At 45.0% G+C, this 17500-nt stretch overlaps 1 protein-coding gene across 10 annotated transcripts in view; it reads right to left on the reverse strand.

The window, feature by feature from the left end:
* The window catches only part of FRMD4A (FERM domain containing 4A), a 608721-nt gene that overhangs the window by 213116 nt on the left and 378105 nt on the right, over positions 1-17500 (reverse strand). For 2 of the 10 annotated variants that reach the window (XM_032349451.1, XM_032349454.1), the window contains exon 1: positions 3427-3630. The exons of 6 other annotated variants lie outside the window; for them this stretch is intronic. In XM_032349451.1, the coding sequence (XP_032205342.1) occupies positions 3427-3615 (189 nt within the window). In that variant the 5' untranslated portion in view covers positions 3616-3630. Of the gene's footprint in view, positions 1-2566; positions 2761-3426; positions 3631-4913; positions 5212-17500 lie in introns of those variants that run through there. 2 more of the 10 variants (XM_032349461.1, XM_032349460.1) reach the window with 2 other exon arrangements.

Below are 17500 nucleotides of genomic sequence, written 5' to 3' on the forward strand. Positions count from 1 at the left end.
CACACACACACACACACAGCAATGATGTGAACACAAGTGGTGCATGTATGCAGTAAAGTTAGCAGAGATCTGCGGAGGAGGTCTCGCTCTATCCCATACTTACTGAAGCACACAGGTGCCCAGCAGGTCCCCTCACATAAGATTTTTGGACCCTCATCTCTTCGCTACCTTTCCCATCACAAACCCATCACACTTTTTCCTCAACTCATCAAAGTTGATTCTACAGCCCCTTACTGCACAAACACTGGCATATCGACTCATCTACAGAGCCTTCTCCCAAGTTCCAGAACCCAAGCAAGGACTCATTGTTCTTGGCTTGTTCTCTGACCTCAGCCTGTGACTTTGCTGTTCCAATAAAACTGAGCACTCTACACATCTGGGATGCTCTTCTCAGAGATTATGAAATCGGTGACTCACTGAACCTCAAGGGGTCTCAGTTTCCCCAACGACAAGATAATGCTAATGGCACTAGCCACCTGCCAGGCTCTCAGGGGACTTGGCAACAGCATCTACAAATCACCAAGAGGCCCTATGCCATAAATAACAAGTCTTATTAATAAAATTAGTTCAAGACAAGTGCCAAAGAGAATACAGCAACAGCAGCAGCAGATCACACTTGGTCAGAACAAAAGAGGGTGGAGGGATTCTCTGATCTTCATTTCTACTAACAGTGCCTCCCTTTAATACAAGAAGACTTTAATCTATTTTTTTTTCCTAAGAGGTTACTTCTACCCACACAACTTTGCACATCAAGTGAAAAACTTCATTCCAAGTTATCAGGAGGCAACATTCTATTCATTGGCAGGATAATATAGTATCGATTTCAAAGCAAGTCCAAATATTGCTTCCAATTACATTAACTGTGGCTATTTAACCTCTCAGCACCAAATGGATTCCAATCTATTTGCTGCATGACCCTCATTCCTGTTGTGCCTTAAATAAATCCAGATTTCATTTGCAGCAGAATGGTTCCCTCAGTCAACAGAAGGGACTCAGCCCCTGATACTCTGCGTTGCCGGAGCTAAGCGACACGTTGAGAATCAAAATCCAGTTTCTGCTGATCTAAGGGTTTGGCTCTCTGGCCTTGTCCAAGTCAGACTCCAGAGAAATGGGGTCAAATGCATGAACATGCAGCAATGAAAAGACCAGAAACAAAACAGTGAAATGTGTTCTCCCTCCGCCACCCTAACCCCCACACTTCGGTCCATATTTTCAAGATGGCATACACAGCTAAGTTCCAGTAAGTGTAAGGTAGAGATTTCTGTGTCCAATTCCCCAGGGCTGGGAGTGGCTTCCCTGGATGAAGTCAGAAGTTTGCTCTGGGCTCTCTGGCTGGTGCTTTCCCACACCTGGCACTCCCACTTTTGGAAAAGGATGAGACTTAGGGGATGCAGAGCCAGGAGGGATGTCTAAGCAGCTGCTCAAAACCCAGTCAGGTAAACGCAGATAAGTCAGTCTGACCAGGTGCCTAAAAATACACCGGTAGCACACACACACCCCTCCCCACCGCTACTGAACAGCCCGCCAGCAGTGAAAAGCTCCGATTGAGAAATGTGCCTGTCTTAGGTGTTCTGAGAATTCCTTTCACGCGAAGCTGTGCGGTTTCAAACTGCAAGACGCCAAAGCAGCCCCGGCAGCCTCTACTGGGATGTTCCATTCATAGGGGAGAAAGAGTCTCATCCATTCACGGTGGGGTCAGGGAGTCCTTTGCCGGCATTGGATCACCCAGCTCAGCAAGCTGAGCTTCCGGCAGGCAGCCGGGCAGGGATGCATCATTCAGAATGAGGGTGTCTATTAGGAAACCACCGCCAGCGCTATTATTAGAACGGCCATCCCTCGGAAATTTTGCAGAATTTGCTTGAATCTACTGAGCGGTTACTTCGCTCACAAGGTATTGGAGAAAAGCACCAGGTTCCTTATTACACAGGGGCGGCGCGCACAGCTTTCAAAGTGCAGGACTGATTCATCTTCTCTAAAGGCAATAGGCACAAACGTTTGGGCATCTGTCTGCAACACAGATGCAATGCGTTTGGTCATTTTCAAATGACCACGTACTAAAGGTTTCCTCCCGTTCTCCTCCTCCCCTTTCTCAATGCATCAAACTTGCTGCAGCCATTTGGAGTGTAAAAGAGCAGTGTATTTTAGCAGGATCATCTGTCTGCTTCCTGCCACCCTGAGGCACGCAAAGGACAGGACTCTCCTGTCACTTTCATAAAAATGGCTTTTCTTAAAATAAATAAATAAATGAATAAATAAATAAAATCCCACCCAGGGCTGCTTTCTGCAATGTCGTTTCCTTTCTCCCTGGGTAAATTCAGACAGTGTGAGGTTGAGATGCCAGAGAAAGTGTATGGGGGGAGGGGACGGGTAGCAGAAGGGAGTGTAGTAGGTGCCGCACGTGGGGTTTGCAATGAAAAAATGTCACATCCGCGACATTAAATACTCTACGCTTCCAGTAAAGAAGAGTCATGTCCCTTTCACCAGCCCAGCATTTAAAAATGGACACACAAGTGCGCATAATCAACCTCCTCCTAGCAGTCGCGGCTGGGAAACAAAGACACATTACCTTTTTATTTGTTGCGCTTCGCTAGGAGCCGAGGAACTTGAGGTTTGCAGCGGCCGATCCACCGAAACCGGCGTCCCATTCGCCCTGGGGTGCGCAGGCCCGTGGCCTAGCAGGCAGCATCAGCGCCCGGCGCCTCCGCCTCCTCCACGGTGCCCGCAGCCGCCCCGCCGGGTCCCGGCGCGCCCCCGCCCCCGCCGCCGCCGCCGCCACCGCCACCCCCGCCGCCACCGCCGCCACCGCCCCGGCCCTGCCGCCGCCCCGCCGCGGGTCCGCCGTCAGCCCATCGCCCGCTCGCGCCGCTCACGCCGAGCCTGGCCGCGCGCCAGGGCGCACCGCCGCCGGCCCGCCCCCCACCCGCGCCGGGCCCGCCGCATGCTGCGGGGCGCCCAGCCCGCCTCCCCGCCCCGCGCCACGCCCCCGGCGCCCCCTGCTCCGCTTCTCCCGCCCTGCGCGCGGGGCCCAGGCGCGGCCGGCAAGGGCAGGCGGGCCGCGGGAGGCCGGGCGGCTGCGGGGCGGTGCCGAAGGAGGGCTCCGGCGGGCCCCGCGCGGCCCGGCGCGCGGCTCTGCGCGCCGCCCGCTCCCGGACAACAATGAGCGGCCGCTCCCCGCGCGCCTGGCGCGGCCCGGCCCCTTCCACGCCGCGGGAGCCGGGGGCGCCCGGAGCCGGCCAAGCCTCGCGTTCCCTCGCCGCCGCACACGCAGTCAGGACAAAGTTAGGTCCCGAACGCGCCTGCTAACCGCGAGAGGCTGTGCGGGGTCAGGCGTGGAGAGGAAGAAGAGCAGGGATTTCGAAACGGAGGATTCCACCCCCCACCCCCAGCCAAAACCCACCAAAGCCACCGCGGGAGTCCTTCTCCTACCCTGTGAGCCGCAGAGAGGGGCCACCTGAGCTGAACTGGGCTGAAGATGCAGCTCTTAACCCTCCATGTCCAATTGTTCTGAGTCTTTACCTCCCTCAACTCTTTGGAAATGGAAGTTCCTGCGAGATAACCTAGTCTTGGAGCTATTGTCAAGGATTCGCAACAATTACAGGGAAAGGAGACTTCCATTTCAAGAGACCTGGGGGAGGGAAACAGGCTGACACGTTCTCTTTCCAAAAAAAGAGAAACAAACTCAGAGAAATATCCCTACGAAGAACAATAACTCAATTCACATTATGTGTCTAAATGTTTATTGCTTCAGCAGCTCAATTTGCCCTAGACACATTTTTTTTTTCCATGAATTGTCAAAACACGGTTTGATAAAATAAAGGGAGAGGCAGACAGGAGCACCCGCTTACTGCGGGTGGGAAAGCCGGCTTGTCTCAGGGGTAAAAATCTTTCTCTAAAACTCACTCATCGCTTGAAATCCCAACATGTCTCCATTCATTCATCCATCCATCCACCCAACCTTCAAGGGAGAAATGGCTTCCCCTTTAACCATAGTTGAAGGATTAGATCTAACACAATTGTTTTCCTGACACTGGCAGGAGTGAAGACTTAAAAAGTTCATAATAAAAAAGAAACATTGTATATTCTTTCTTCCCAATGATTGAAAATTAACTCTTTCTAGCCACAGTTGGTATATTCTTCTCTAAAGATCTCTGGTGAAAATGTCTGGCAGTTCAGGATGTCTCCCAGTCAACAGAAGGGAATTTCTGTATACAATTAGTATTGGAGAAAAAGGTGAATGACCACCGGTGGTAAGGATGACCTTATTTCAACCTGTTGTCATCACAGACCCTTGACTGGGGAACTTGACTTAATTATCTGAGTCTGAGTCATGAGAAGCCATGTTTAGATGGGAGGTTTCTGTACCTTGGGAGTCCCTGAAGTTTGTTTTAATGCAAAGCCCCATTCTTTCATGATGGAGTTGAGAGAGTGCTCAGAGGGAGTGCTATTTCACTGAAAGAGCATTTCCAGTGTTGATCTGTTTTGACTACACCAGCTAATGAAGGGGTAATAGTGTTCAGACCTTTCTCTTGGGGTATTTAGTTCCCATCCTTCAAAAAGTCATTGGATTGTTTCTACATCTACCTGCTGATTTTCCACCTTGGCCAATGGAATTGTTAATTTGTCCTGAACTGAACTTGTCCCATTGGCAAATCCTCTTTCCAGATTCCCCATCTTCCTGCACAGTTTCCCTCTGCACAGTCTTCCCAAATGCCAGAACAGGGATACAGGGGTCTTTTATCTCCTTCCTTTCTCTCATTCCTTACATTCAGGTTATCATCAAGCCTGTCCTCATAAATGGCTCTGGAAAGTTCCTTGAGAGCAGCCTCTTGTCTGAGTTAGTCCAACAGTGCCCGATGACATTACATCTTTGCTGAACAAATAACCAGGGCCCCGGCCTCATTGATTCCCCTCACCTTTCACTGAGAGGTCTCCAGAAGCCTCCTGGCTGGACTGCAAGCTTGTCCCTCCAAGACATTGTCCACACCAGCTCGACTCATTCTCCTAGAACTCAGATTTGATCATAGGACTTCTTTGCTTCCACCTGTTCAGGGCTTCTCTGGCTCTTAGGAATAAGTCAACACTTCTTTAGGTGGCCAGATTGTCCTGAGCATCAGGACCTCCTGCTCCATCTAGCCTTATCTCTTGCAACCTGACCCCACCAGGGTCCACGTTACCTTTTATCCTCAGCTACATAACCCTTTTCCAAGCCCCCTCGATTCCAGGTTCTCACTCATCCCTGTCACCTAGCAGCCAGTGACTTCAGAAACAACTCATATCATGTCATAATCTCTGTGACTAAGCATGTCAGCAGCTTCTCATGGCTCCTAAAAGCATCTTCTCCACATCTGTCCCATGTTCTTCTCCCTGCACGCCCCCCCCAAGGCTTTCCCGCCCCCAAGTCACATTTCTGCCCTTAAGAGACTCTTTCCTCGCTTGGCTTTTTTCTGCATTTCTTGTTCCTCCTGCTAGGAATACTCTCCCATCCTCCTGGCCCCAGTCTTTGTATAGCTGACTCCTTGTCATCGTCAGGTTTTAGCTCAAACACTGCTGCCTCCTCCCTAACCTTTCCTAATCAACACAATGAAAGTGCCCTCCACGCACCTTACCCCACCAGATAGCCTTCCCATTAGTATCCTCTTTATTTCCTTGTTAACATTTAACCACAATCTAGAGTCAAAGCCCTGTGTTAAGAGCACAGAATCTTGCCTTGGCCACCTGTTAGCTGTGTAGCCTTAGACAAGTTTCTTAACCTCTCTGTGTCTCAGTTTTCTCACCTAGGAAGTAAGGATAACAAGGTTGTGAGGAGGATGAAATAAGTCAGTGTATGTAAAATATTTAGGACAGGGCCTGACTGCATAAGCCTAAGACCCATGAAGGCCTTTATGTATTTACTTCTCACTTTGTGCTCATGGCCTGGGCTAGTCCTGGCACAAGATTTCTTTACGCCTTATACCTTGTATGTTTGGGGTCCAGACTAAGAATGGATAAAAATTTAGGAAAAAAAATTTTATTTGAAGAATTTAAGTACTGGAGACATAGGCATTGAAAAACTTGATGAATGAGATAAAATTCAAACTTAAATTATCGGGAAGTTAGTGGACATATGAAGGAAATACATCCTTTGTTTCGCCAGAGGTAATCCTGGGAGCTGATGGATGGCAAGCTTTGCCAGTTGGAATTCTCTAATGGTTTGTTTTCCGAAGAGCAGCTGATTCTACCACCAAGAATTCAGGCAGTTACTTGCAAAGGCACAGAGAATCAAAGGATCTTTGCAAAGTGTTGGTCCATCAGCCAGCCCTAACATGCAGTCTTGATGAAAGAATACAGTGTTTCCATTTTCAGCCTGAGTTTAATACTTTTTGAAGAGTCTAACTCCAAAAAAAGAAAAAAGAAACGTGGCAGGCTGGTTTCTGGACATTTGCCTTTCTGTTTCCTTCAGCAGCTGGAGAAGATTCAGAAAGGAGAAATACTTTTCCTTTTGCCCTTCCTCAGGGCAAGCAGGATTTTGAGACTTGAATGTCTGAGGCTCCCATTGCCTCTTACACAGAGTTAGGGAGCTTTATTTTGAAAAAAGCTGAACCCTCAAAGGGCGGAGAAGTGCTCTGAGGCTTGGAAATGGGGGATGGAGACAAGAACCCCAGAAGGAAAGGAGTGACATCTGTAATTAGAGAAGCCCACACTGTCCCTGCTTCAAGAGGGCGCCAGACATCTGACCCCTGGGCATGTGGGCACAGGAGGGGTAGTAAGTTCTAAGAGGTGTGTCTTAGGCACAGCAAAGGATCTTGGGGTTTGGCCTCTGAGGGATGTCTTTGACATTCAAATGGATCTCCAGTTCTTGGGCACTGAGCATCTCAGTGGCAACCAGGATTGATAAACGGGAGACCCCTTTCCCATCTTAAGGTACAGTGTAAGCTGGGGGAGAGGAAGAATGAGTAAATCCCTACCACCTTTGTGAGTGAGAATATAACCACATTTTCACTGGGTTTAGAGAAATAAATTAGTGTGATGTTTTTTAGACCCTGAGTTGCAGAGCAAAAATTATCTCTGCTATATTAGTGAAAAAAGTACCAGGTTCTTAACTCTGGGATCTGAAGTCACAGCTTTCCTAAGCAAGTTCCAGGCAGTAAATGGGCCATTAGCAGAAGATTCCTCAGCTCTGATCTTGGCCAGGCTACCATGATTAGTGAAGAAAGATGGCTTCCATTCCTGCCTCTGTGTAGCTGCCTTGCTGAGGACAGACCAGTGTGGGAGTGGGTCTTTCCAGTAACATTGGATAGCCCTGCACTCCCACCTGTAAGGTCCAGTGTGACCTTGAAGGAGTCTTTTAACTCTTTGGTGCCTGTTTTGTTCACTTGAAAAATAACAGGCCTGATGATCCTATCTCTCTTCAACTCTGTGAAGACTATGGTTTCAACACATACTAAGGATTTTCACAACCATACAACTGATATTCAACATTATTAGGAATATGTACTCTACATATTATTACATTAGGAATATACTACATTAGGAATATATACCAGGCACAGTGCTATGAACTTTCCAAACATTCATTAATTTCATCATCCCCAGATTCCTATGAGATGGAAACTATTTTTGTTCCCCTTCTACAGATGAGGCACTTGGGGGTTTAAAGAGGTTAAGGAACTTGCTGAGATGACTCTGTTAATTGGATTTGAACCAAAGTCATCCTTTTGTGACTCAGAGCCCTCATCTTTCATGCTTCACTGCCATATATATATATAAATATATACATACACACACACACACAGTGAACAAGGCCTCAAACTTACTTTATACACAGCATTAATTATGGATTGAATCACAGTTGGCTTTGGATAGTACCTAGAGGTGACCATAACTTGTCCTCATACATTAGTTCCTTACTATGTGACACACAGTTACGTTCCATCTTGTATCTTTCTAGAGAATAACACTGCTGTCTTTTCCTTACATTATCCAACCAGGTCCTCTACCCCTCTGTGGTAGGCTGAAGTGCTTGACGGATTTTAAGTGAACCCTATTATATTTTTATACCCAATTGTTTTTTCTCCTCACTCCAGGTCAATTTAAGGCCAATGCTGAACCACTTCAATCAAAAAGAAAGAATCCCATCTCCTCTCATGGCTTGACAGCAAGTACTTAAAACCATGTTCCCTGGGGTCCATGAAGAAATCATCTAATAGCTGTGTTTTATTTTGTTATTTTTTTAAATAGCAATATCATTTTTTTAATAGCTATGTTTTATAATCTTGTTATGTTCTCATTACATTAGATTATTGCTTATTATTTTTTCCTGGTTGGGATCATGGTTTTGACTGCCTCAACTCATGGCAACAAAAACCCAGGCAATGATTTCTGAAACACAGACAAGAATCAATCAAAACATCACAAGCTAATTAATGTAATTTGGAGCCCCTGGGAGCAGCTGTGTTACAGTGAGTACCTCAGTATGAAACTGGTATACATTAGAAGCATGCTCAAATATGCAGGTTAGCTTTCACCAAACCCTTTCCATTTATTTACTCAGAAATAGGCATTAATAATCATAGTTAACACTTGGTTGGCACTTACCAAGCACCAGATCTGATTATGTGCTTTACACAGAACTCATTTAATCTTCTCATCAGTCCTATGAGGTTGGTACATTATTAATCCTATTCAGGAGAAAAGGAATTAAGGCACAGAGAGGTTGTATTTATTTATTTACTTAAGATTCTGTGTATTACAGAGCGAGAGAGCATGAGCAGGGGAAAGGGCAGAGGAACAAGCAGACTCCCCACTGAGTGCAGAGCCCAAAGACTTCGAGCTCCATCCTAGGACCCCTAGATCATGACCTGAGCTGAAATCAGACCCTTAAACAATTGAGCCATCCGGGCGCCAAACACAGAGAGGTTTTATAAACCACCTCTGGACCTATACATGTTAAGTAGGCAAGAGACAATTAGCAAACCCTGGCCACCTGACTTCATTAGTAACACTCTCTCATCTTACTTGCCAATTTCAGAGTATGCAGAGGCATTGCTTCCTTATAATGCATAGCACAGTGTCTGGAACTCAGTACCTGTTATTTATTTCTCAGCCCACTGTCTCATTTCAAAAGTGAGTTAAGACAGAAATATTTGTGAGATTGAATGGAAAAAAATTCAACAACTATTCAGTTTTCAGTTGTGTCTTCTAATAGTGTGGAGGCTTATGTGCAGGTGACATCAATCAATCAATCTCACAGGCAAGCATTAAGAAGATATTGAAATGATGAGTTAGTGTGGGAGGAAGAGCCCCAGGATTTATGAGAACACGGACCCCTGAGACCCAGGGAGGAAAAGGCAAGTCAGTTTCCTGGAGTTGAGATAGGGCTGGAAGCTGTCATGCTTGTGACAGGATGATTTCTTCTGCCCCCCAAACCAAATCCGACCTACCCCAAATTATTATGGCAAAGAATGGTCATAATTCACATTATACATTTGGTGAGTTCTGTGTAGCAAATTTCTAGAGTTCTCCCTCACTAAATGGGAAGCTGGTTCAGCTATTTGTTGAGATGGGGATTGGATATACACAAGTAGAACTCAAAAGCAGGGCACCTGGGTGGCACAGTCAGTTAAGCATCCACCTCTTGGTTGGCTCAAGTCATGATCTCAGGATTGTGACATCCAGCCCTGCATCAGGCTCTGGAGCTCAACAGAGTCTGCTGGAGATTCTCTCCTCCTCTCCCTCTACCCTCCTGCTTGTGCTCTCTTTCTCTCTCTCTCAAATAAATACATGAATAAATCTTTTTAAAAACTCAAAAAGAGATATTTGGCTGGAAAATTAAAAAGTTGACATAAAGAGCTTTGAAAACTATGGAAAATGATGGAATCATCTAAGAAGATATTCCAGGAAAGTAGGAATAGAGGAGGGCTCTGGACCAGTTCTAAGACAGTGTTTCTCAGATAAGCCAGCTTCAGGAGCACCTGCAAGTCTTCAAAGGATGCTAAATCCCACCCCTATAGTTTCTGATTCACAGTCTGAGTAGGGGGTTTGGGATGTAAAAATTTGCATTTCTAATAAGTTCCTGGGCTGTTGATTCTGCTGGTCAGCTGAGTGGATACAACTTTTCCACTTTGGCCTTCACTTTGCTCAAGGCAACCCTGGCCTCCCTGCTATAGTCCCTATTCTTCAGGCTCTCTAGCCCCAGGGCCTTTGCATGTCCCTCTGTCTGGAAGGCACTTCCCCAGATATCAGAAGGAATTAAGCCAGCGTCTTTTTCAGATCCCTGCTCAAATGTTACCTTATTAATTAGTGAGGTCTTTTCTGACCATCTTTTTGTTTTCTTTTTAGTAGAGAGGAATGGAAGGAAGTTCTTTTTTCCATAACTATATCACTTGATTCTTCTTAAAAAAAGAAAAAGATTTTATTTATTTGAAAGAGAGTGAGCAAGCAAGAGAGAGAACACACATGGGGGAGTGGCAGAGGGAGAAGCAGACTCCTCGCTGAGCAGAGAGCCCAACATGGGGCTCAATCCCAGGAATCGGGGATCATGACCCGAGCTGAAGGCAGATACTTAAATGGCTGAGCCAGCCAAGTGCCCCATTCAATTCTTTAAGTGCTCCAAATCACAGTGATCTGTGACTATTCCTTAAAATTGGATCCTCTCACTTGCCCTCCTGCTACTGCCCCTCTCCCTAATCCCTTCCCTGTTTTTTTTTCTCTATTGTCCTAATCACCTGCGAACAGACTGTATACAACTTACTCACTTATGTGCTTTGCTTATTACCTATCTCTCCCAGGAGAGTAGGGATTTATGTCTGTTTTGTTTATTGCTGACTCTTCTGAGCCCAGAAGAGGGAATATGTCTCTGGCACATATTAAACGTTCAATAAATATTCATTGAAGGGATGAATAATATGAATGAATGAGCATTCTTGGATGTAGAACTGTGGTTTTAAGAATTTAATTCTGAAGGGGGCACTGGGCGGCTCAGTTAGTTAAGCATCTGCCTTCTGCTCAGGTCAAGATCCCGAGGTCCTGGGATCAAGCCCCATTTGGGGCTCCCTGCCCCAGTTTGTTTTTCCCTCTCCCTCTGTCCTTCCCCCACTTGTGCTCTTGCACACGCTTTCTCTCTCTCTCTCTCTAAAAAAAAAAGAAAAGAATCTAATCCTGATGGACACCCTTCCTAACTGGTCACCTCCCTATCAAAAATGATATATGAATATGTTGCTCCATTCTGAAAACACCTGCTCTGGCACCAGGGGTAAAGCTCTTGCCTGGGTATAAATTCACCAGTAGGCACTGGGTGGGGCTGGGACATGGCAGGGCACCTCCCTGTCTTCCTTATCCTGACCACCTTCTCCTGCCTGTGCAGCCTCTTCCGTGCTCACCACCTCCCAGCGAGCAGCCCGTATGGGTCCCCAACTTGCTCACACTGCATTTCTGCTCAGGAAGCCTCCTTCCCCTCCCTTCAGCAGTCACCCCTCGCTCTTCACACTCACTTTCTGGGAAGCCTTCCCAGAGGCCCTCCTCCAGCCCTCCAAGAGAGCCCACTGTCTCTGCATGCGTAGCCCTTTCCCCTCTGCATTTGCGCATGGGCCTGTACTCCTCCCCATGGGCAATTCCTCACAGGTAGAAATCATGGCAATGCTTTGCTTGTTTTTGTTTTCAGAATTGTTTGGTTCCAGCTCCTCCGAATGTATTAATCTCTACATGGTGTATTTAATTTTGCTTTATCACTTTCTTTTGGCCAAGTATTGTGATAATTACCCAATAGATTTTTTTTTTAATTGAATCCATCTTGCTAATAAAAAAAAAAAACACAGGAAAAGAGCCTGCGATGGTCGAGAACAGCGTTTGACCAGTGTTTATAAGCAATTCCATATAATTGTCTTAATAAAGGCGGCCCAAATTATGGCCAGTCTGAAACTGTGAGTCGGCTCTGTCTCTCGTAAATGAGCTTGGGCCTTTCGCGATGTTACTGCCAACATCAGAGCCCAGCTTTTTTTAGAATACTTGCAATATGTTCTAAAGATTCCTGTGCTTGTGGAGGCCTAAACAAAACTCTTAATAACCCAGTGGCTGTAATTTCTATCTTTAAATGGTTGTCCTTCCATCTCTCCTTTTACTGTCTACTCAGGGACTCTAAATTGTTCTGGCATTGTCTTGCAGAAGCCTAAGGATCTCCCTTTGTTGATATTCTTGCACCTTCTCAAGTACGTTCTTGAGAATATCTTCCCTGATCTTTTCTCCTGTCCCACAGCTTTCAGCCCCCCAAAAAGCCAAAACAAAGCATATATACATTAAGTTCAGAGCAGCTGATCTTTTTTTTTTTTTTTAAGATTTTATTTATTTATCAGGGGGTGGGGGGAGAGAGCGAGCACAGGCAGACAGAATGGCAGGCAGAGGCAGAGGGAGAAGCAGGCTCCCTGCTGAGCAAGGAGCCTGATGTGGGACTTGATCCCAGGACGCTGGGATCATGACCTGAACCGAAGGCAGCTGCTTAACCAACTGAGCCACCCAGGCATCCCCAGAGCAGCTGATCTTAAGTAGAGGCTAGGAGGCCTGAGGGTAATTTTGGTCTTGACTTCTGTATAAGAGGGGCCATACAGTGGAGAGAAAGGAAAGTATCTTTCGATTCTTCAGAGAATGGCCCCAGTGTCCTTTACAAAGAAAATTCCCTTGCAAATAGTTCTTACTTGGGAACCAGTGGGACTAAACTGGGACCAGCTACTCATCGTCACCATTCTCCTCATTGCTCTTCTTTACCAAGAGGTCCTGGGCACATCATGTCTGTCCTCTACAATCCTTGCAACGACAGTGGCTATGATTCATTCCTGTTGTGCAGAACCAGAAATCGAGGCTCAGACACTTTAAGGAACTTGCCAAAAGGCCACCACAAAGAGGCAGAGTTGAATCAGAGTCTGTCTTCAAAGTCTCCAGTGTGTTCTGTCCACACACTTGCTTAAGTTTGAGCAAAAGCAGAAAGTGGTCCACGAAGGACTCTTAGGAAGAAGCGTCTTGGGGTGGTTTCTAGTGGAGTGGATGGGAGGAGGGGGAGCTCGAGGAAGGGAAGAGAAGCAGGAAGCACCAATGATAATATTCAGCTACGGGACATTTTTGTTGATCGCTGCCCCTCGCTGACCCTGGCCATCAAAACCATCCCCACCCAAGCAGAGGTCTGCAGACGCACAGGGGTATTCTCCAGTAGGACCAAGTCCAATGGTGAGCATAACTAGTCACTGCTCGCCCCCAGTTTGCTAACTCAACATAATTCTTGGTAAGTACTATTACAGCAGTTATTGAAGGATTCTACTTTCACCATGAACCTTCTGGTTAGCACAATCACAGGCTGGCACTGGGGTTACAATCCACTTTCCTGCTCAAAGATGCCGAGGGCAACAGTGTTCTGGTTAAGAGTGCAAACCACAAGAAACTAGACTGCCCGGTTTTGAACCACAAGTCAACAACTTATTGTTGTGTCGCCTTAGGCGACTGAGTTCTAAACTTCTCACCGGTTCCCACTCACAATTTTGCTCTGAGGATAGGCACTGTATAATATATGTGAAGTTTTTGGTATGGAGCATGTGTTTAATAAAACATATGTTATTAATATTCATACTTGCATTATCTGCATCGTCTAAAAGCATGAAATCTGGCAGCTTTTGCATCTGTATAATGCTGCTTTGCCCACTATGTTTGATGTTGATTCTTGGTTGAAGCCCTATACCTAAGTGTTGTGAGCTTTAATGAGATCCCAGGTGAGCTAAGCCCCTGTAAATAAATCATAGGAAATATCCTTGCCCTAAATAATTGTGTCCTGAATCCCTTTTCCCTTCCTCTGAGGACACTGAATGCCCTTTCCTTGTAGAGCATGTCCACCCTGCTCTTCTGTGATTCACGTGAGTGGGATTCAAATCTATTTACAGAGCCCATGATCTTGTTCATCAGTTAAGGGTACACCATTTGCTATAAATGGACTCTCCTAGGAATGACGACCAGTTACAGCATTTGCGCCTAAAGGGTCACTCCTTCTTATGTGGGGTATAGCATACCCACACCCACATATGGACTTCTGGTTCCTTCTGCCTACTCAGACCCTGTAGCCTCAGGTCACTCAGCACGCTAGTGACAGCAATGGTGAGGTGAGACAGAGCCTCCAAAATCGTATCCCACTCCTTAGGAATCTAAATTCAATTTCATTTTATGTAAGACAAATTCTGCAGCGGGAATTAGGAAATGACCCTGACTTTCATAAGTTTGTACTATCTCCAGTTCAGTGGGAAATCCAATGGGGGTTTCAGACTAGACAAAACCAAATGCCCTGACTGGTCCCTCCTGGGACACTTAGAGGGCCTGTCCAGTTCTGGTCCTGTTGAGGGTTGTAGGCTTCTGTCTGTGCCTCTGCTGGACACATGAGGAAGCAGGTGTTGAGCAGTTCCTAGCCAGTCCCAGGGCTTCCCGTGAATTTGTGGGATATCCCGACTCCGAAGATACAGCTTCTCACACTAGGTCATGAACACCGTACACCAATATTTGTCACCTACCGACCCCTACCTGCACAGGGTTGTTGCTAGATCAAATATTTATACACTCCTAAGTTACTTCCTACTATACTGAGTTCCTCATAATACAAAGGTACCTAAATTTTTTTTTCTTTAAAGTTTGCTGTCCTTCTTCAAAAAGTATTTTGAATAATAAAGCATATAAGCATTCAGAAATGGACAAAAAATAAAGTCATGAATAACTACCATTAAGACGAACATTCGGCCTTATTGGCTTTAGATTGCCTTTCTATTTTTTTTTAATTGAGATATAATTGACAGAAAACATTGTGTATGTTTGTGGTGTCCAACAGGTTGATTTGATACATTTATATTTTGTCATTTGATTACCACTGTAATACATTTATACTTTGTAATTTGATTACCACACCTCTATCATGTCACCTAAGTATTATTTCTTTTTTGTGATGAAAATAATTAAGATCTAGTCTCTTAGCAACTTTGAAGTTTATAATACAATAATGTTGACTTGTAATCACTATGCTATGCATTAGATCTGCAGAACTTACTAACTAGTTGTTAAGTTTGTGCCCTTAAACAACATTTCTCCTCTTCTCCCACCTGTCAGACTCTAGAACCACCAGTCTACTCTGGTTTTTATGAGTTTGTCTTCTTTAGATTCCACATATAAGAGACAGCAGACAGTATTTGTCTTTCTCAGTCCAATTTATCTTACTTAGCATAATGCACTCAAGGTCCATCTCTGTTTTTCCAAATGTAGACTGACCTTCATATCCAGAGAGAGGGAGAGAGAGAGAGAGAGAGAGAGAGAGAAAGGGGGCTGGGAAGAGAGAGAACCATACCTCTCCATTTTTCTCTTTCCCTCCCCAGAGGCTGAGGCTCTCCTACAGTTGCTGTTTATCTTTTCCATGACTGTTTTGTCCTTTGATTGCATATGTATGTAGCCATGAACAGTATATAGTTTTGTGTGTTTTTAAACCCTACAGAAATATCTTTCTTTTCACGAAAGAAATATCTTTCTTTTCACGAAAGATAAATAATGTTTTTGAGATTTATCAACATTGACGCATTTAGTCCATCCAATTGACTCCATCGTACAAATAAACCATAAATTATTTATCTTTCTCTTCCTGCAGAGCAAGTTACTTCTGAGTTTTCACTATTAGAACCTTTGTTCTATTTGCCCCACCTAACACGTTCACCTCCCAGTTACTTGCTCATTCAACAACATTCTCACGATGTTCACTCGATTTGCCCCCTCATTCCTGCAGGACGTTACTCGACTGTCACTAGGATTGCCAGGTAAAATACAGGGCGCCCATTTAAATTTGAATTTTAGGTCAACAAAGAGTAAGTGTGGAGTAAATACTGTATGGGGCATGCTTATTCTTTTTTGTTTGTTTTTGTTTTTTGAGAGGGAGAGAGAGAATCTTAAGCAGCCTCCACACTTGGCACAGAGCCCAATGCAGGGCTTGATCTTACTACTCAGATCATGACCTGAGCTGAAATCAGGAGTCGGATGCTTAACTGACTGCGCCATCTAGGTGCCCCCCTGGGATGTACTTATTCCCTTTTTTTTTTTTTTTTAAGATTTTATTTATTTATTTGACAGAGAGAGATCACAAGTAGGCAGAGAGGCAGGCAGAGAGAGAGAGAGAGGAGGAAGCAGGCTCCCTGCTGAGCAGAGAGCCCGATGCGGGACTCGATCCCGGGACCCCGAGATCATGACCTGAGCCGAAGGCAGCTGCTTAATCCACTGAGCCACCCAGGTGCCCCTATGTACTTATTCTTAAAGAAAGTTTAGTGATTATCTGAAATTCAGGTTTAGGGGATGTGTCTGACATTTTTATTTGCTAGATCCAGTAGCCCTAATTATCCTGTTGTCAGTGAGGTTCTCCCTATCCATCTTATTAAAGTTTTTCATCCCCTCCCAACACTTCCTATCTTCTTTATTTTTATCCATAACACTTATCACCCAATTTACATGCTATATATTTTCCTTACTTAGTTTGCTTATTTTGTGTCATCCTCCCCTAGAACATAAGCTCCTTGAGAGTGGAATTTTTGTTTCTTTTGCCCTCTGCTATCTTTGTAATATATATGTGGGACACAGTATGTGCTCAATAAATACTTGCTGGATGAATGGATAAATGAATGAAAACATGCAGAGATCATCGATGTCACCTTAGCACATGTCTGAGAACTTCTTCTGGATAAACACTCCAAAATGGAATTGCATTTTGCAAGGCGTGTGTCTTACCCAGGGATTGCAAATTTGCTCTTCAAGGTGATTGAAACATCTTTCAGTCCCATCACTCATGTCTAAATGTCCCCATTTCCCCATATTTGCCTGCTTGCTTCTCTCTCTCTCTCTCTCTCTCTCTTTCTCTTTGAAAATACAACAATTTTAACTTTGTAGCAATAGTTAAAACCAGAGTGAAAACATAAAATTCCCAGTGGTGAATTACAGTTTGTGAATTCATAATTAATGGAAATTGTTAATCCAAAAGGTTTCAGATGTCCTTAGGTGCTTATTTAAAAGATGGCTTAGGGGGCGCCTGGGTGGCTCAATGGGTTAAAGCCTCTGCTTTCTGCTCAGGTCATGATCCCAGTGTCCTAGGATCAAGCCCCCCATCGGGCTCTCTGCTCTGTGGGAAGCCTGCTTCCTCCTCTCTCTCTGCCTGCCTCTCTGCCTACTTGTGATCTTTGCCTGTCAAATAAGTAAATAAAATCTTAAAAAAAAAAAAAAAAGATGGCTTAGATTTTATGGATGTGAAAACAATCCTAAACCGTGGTATCTCTTGTGTAAGAAACAAACAGAAATTGCTACAAAACCATCACTACTGCAGAGACACTGAAAAGGCCGTTATACACATTTTGAAAGAAAGCCACCTTACTATTATTTTTCAACTAAAAATTTATTTTTTAAATAAGTAAAATTTATTTTATTTTTCAACTAAAAAGGAGGAAGTCTTGGCCAATAACCAGGACTAAGCAAAGCTATGAAT

Source organism: Mustela erminea, chromosome 6, assembly GCF_009829155.1.
Source record: "Mustela erminea isolate mMusErm1 chromosome 6, mMusErm1.Pri, whole genome shotgun sequence".
In the NCBI taxonomy this organism is placed as follows: domain Eukaryota; kingdom Metazoa; phylum Chordata; class Mammalia; order Carnivora; family Mustelidae; genus Mustela; species Mustela erminea.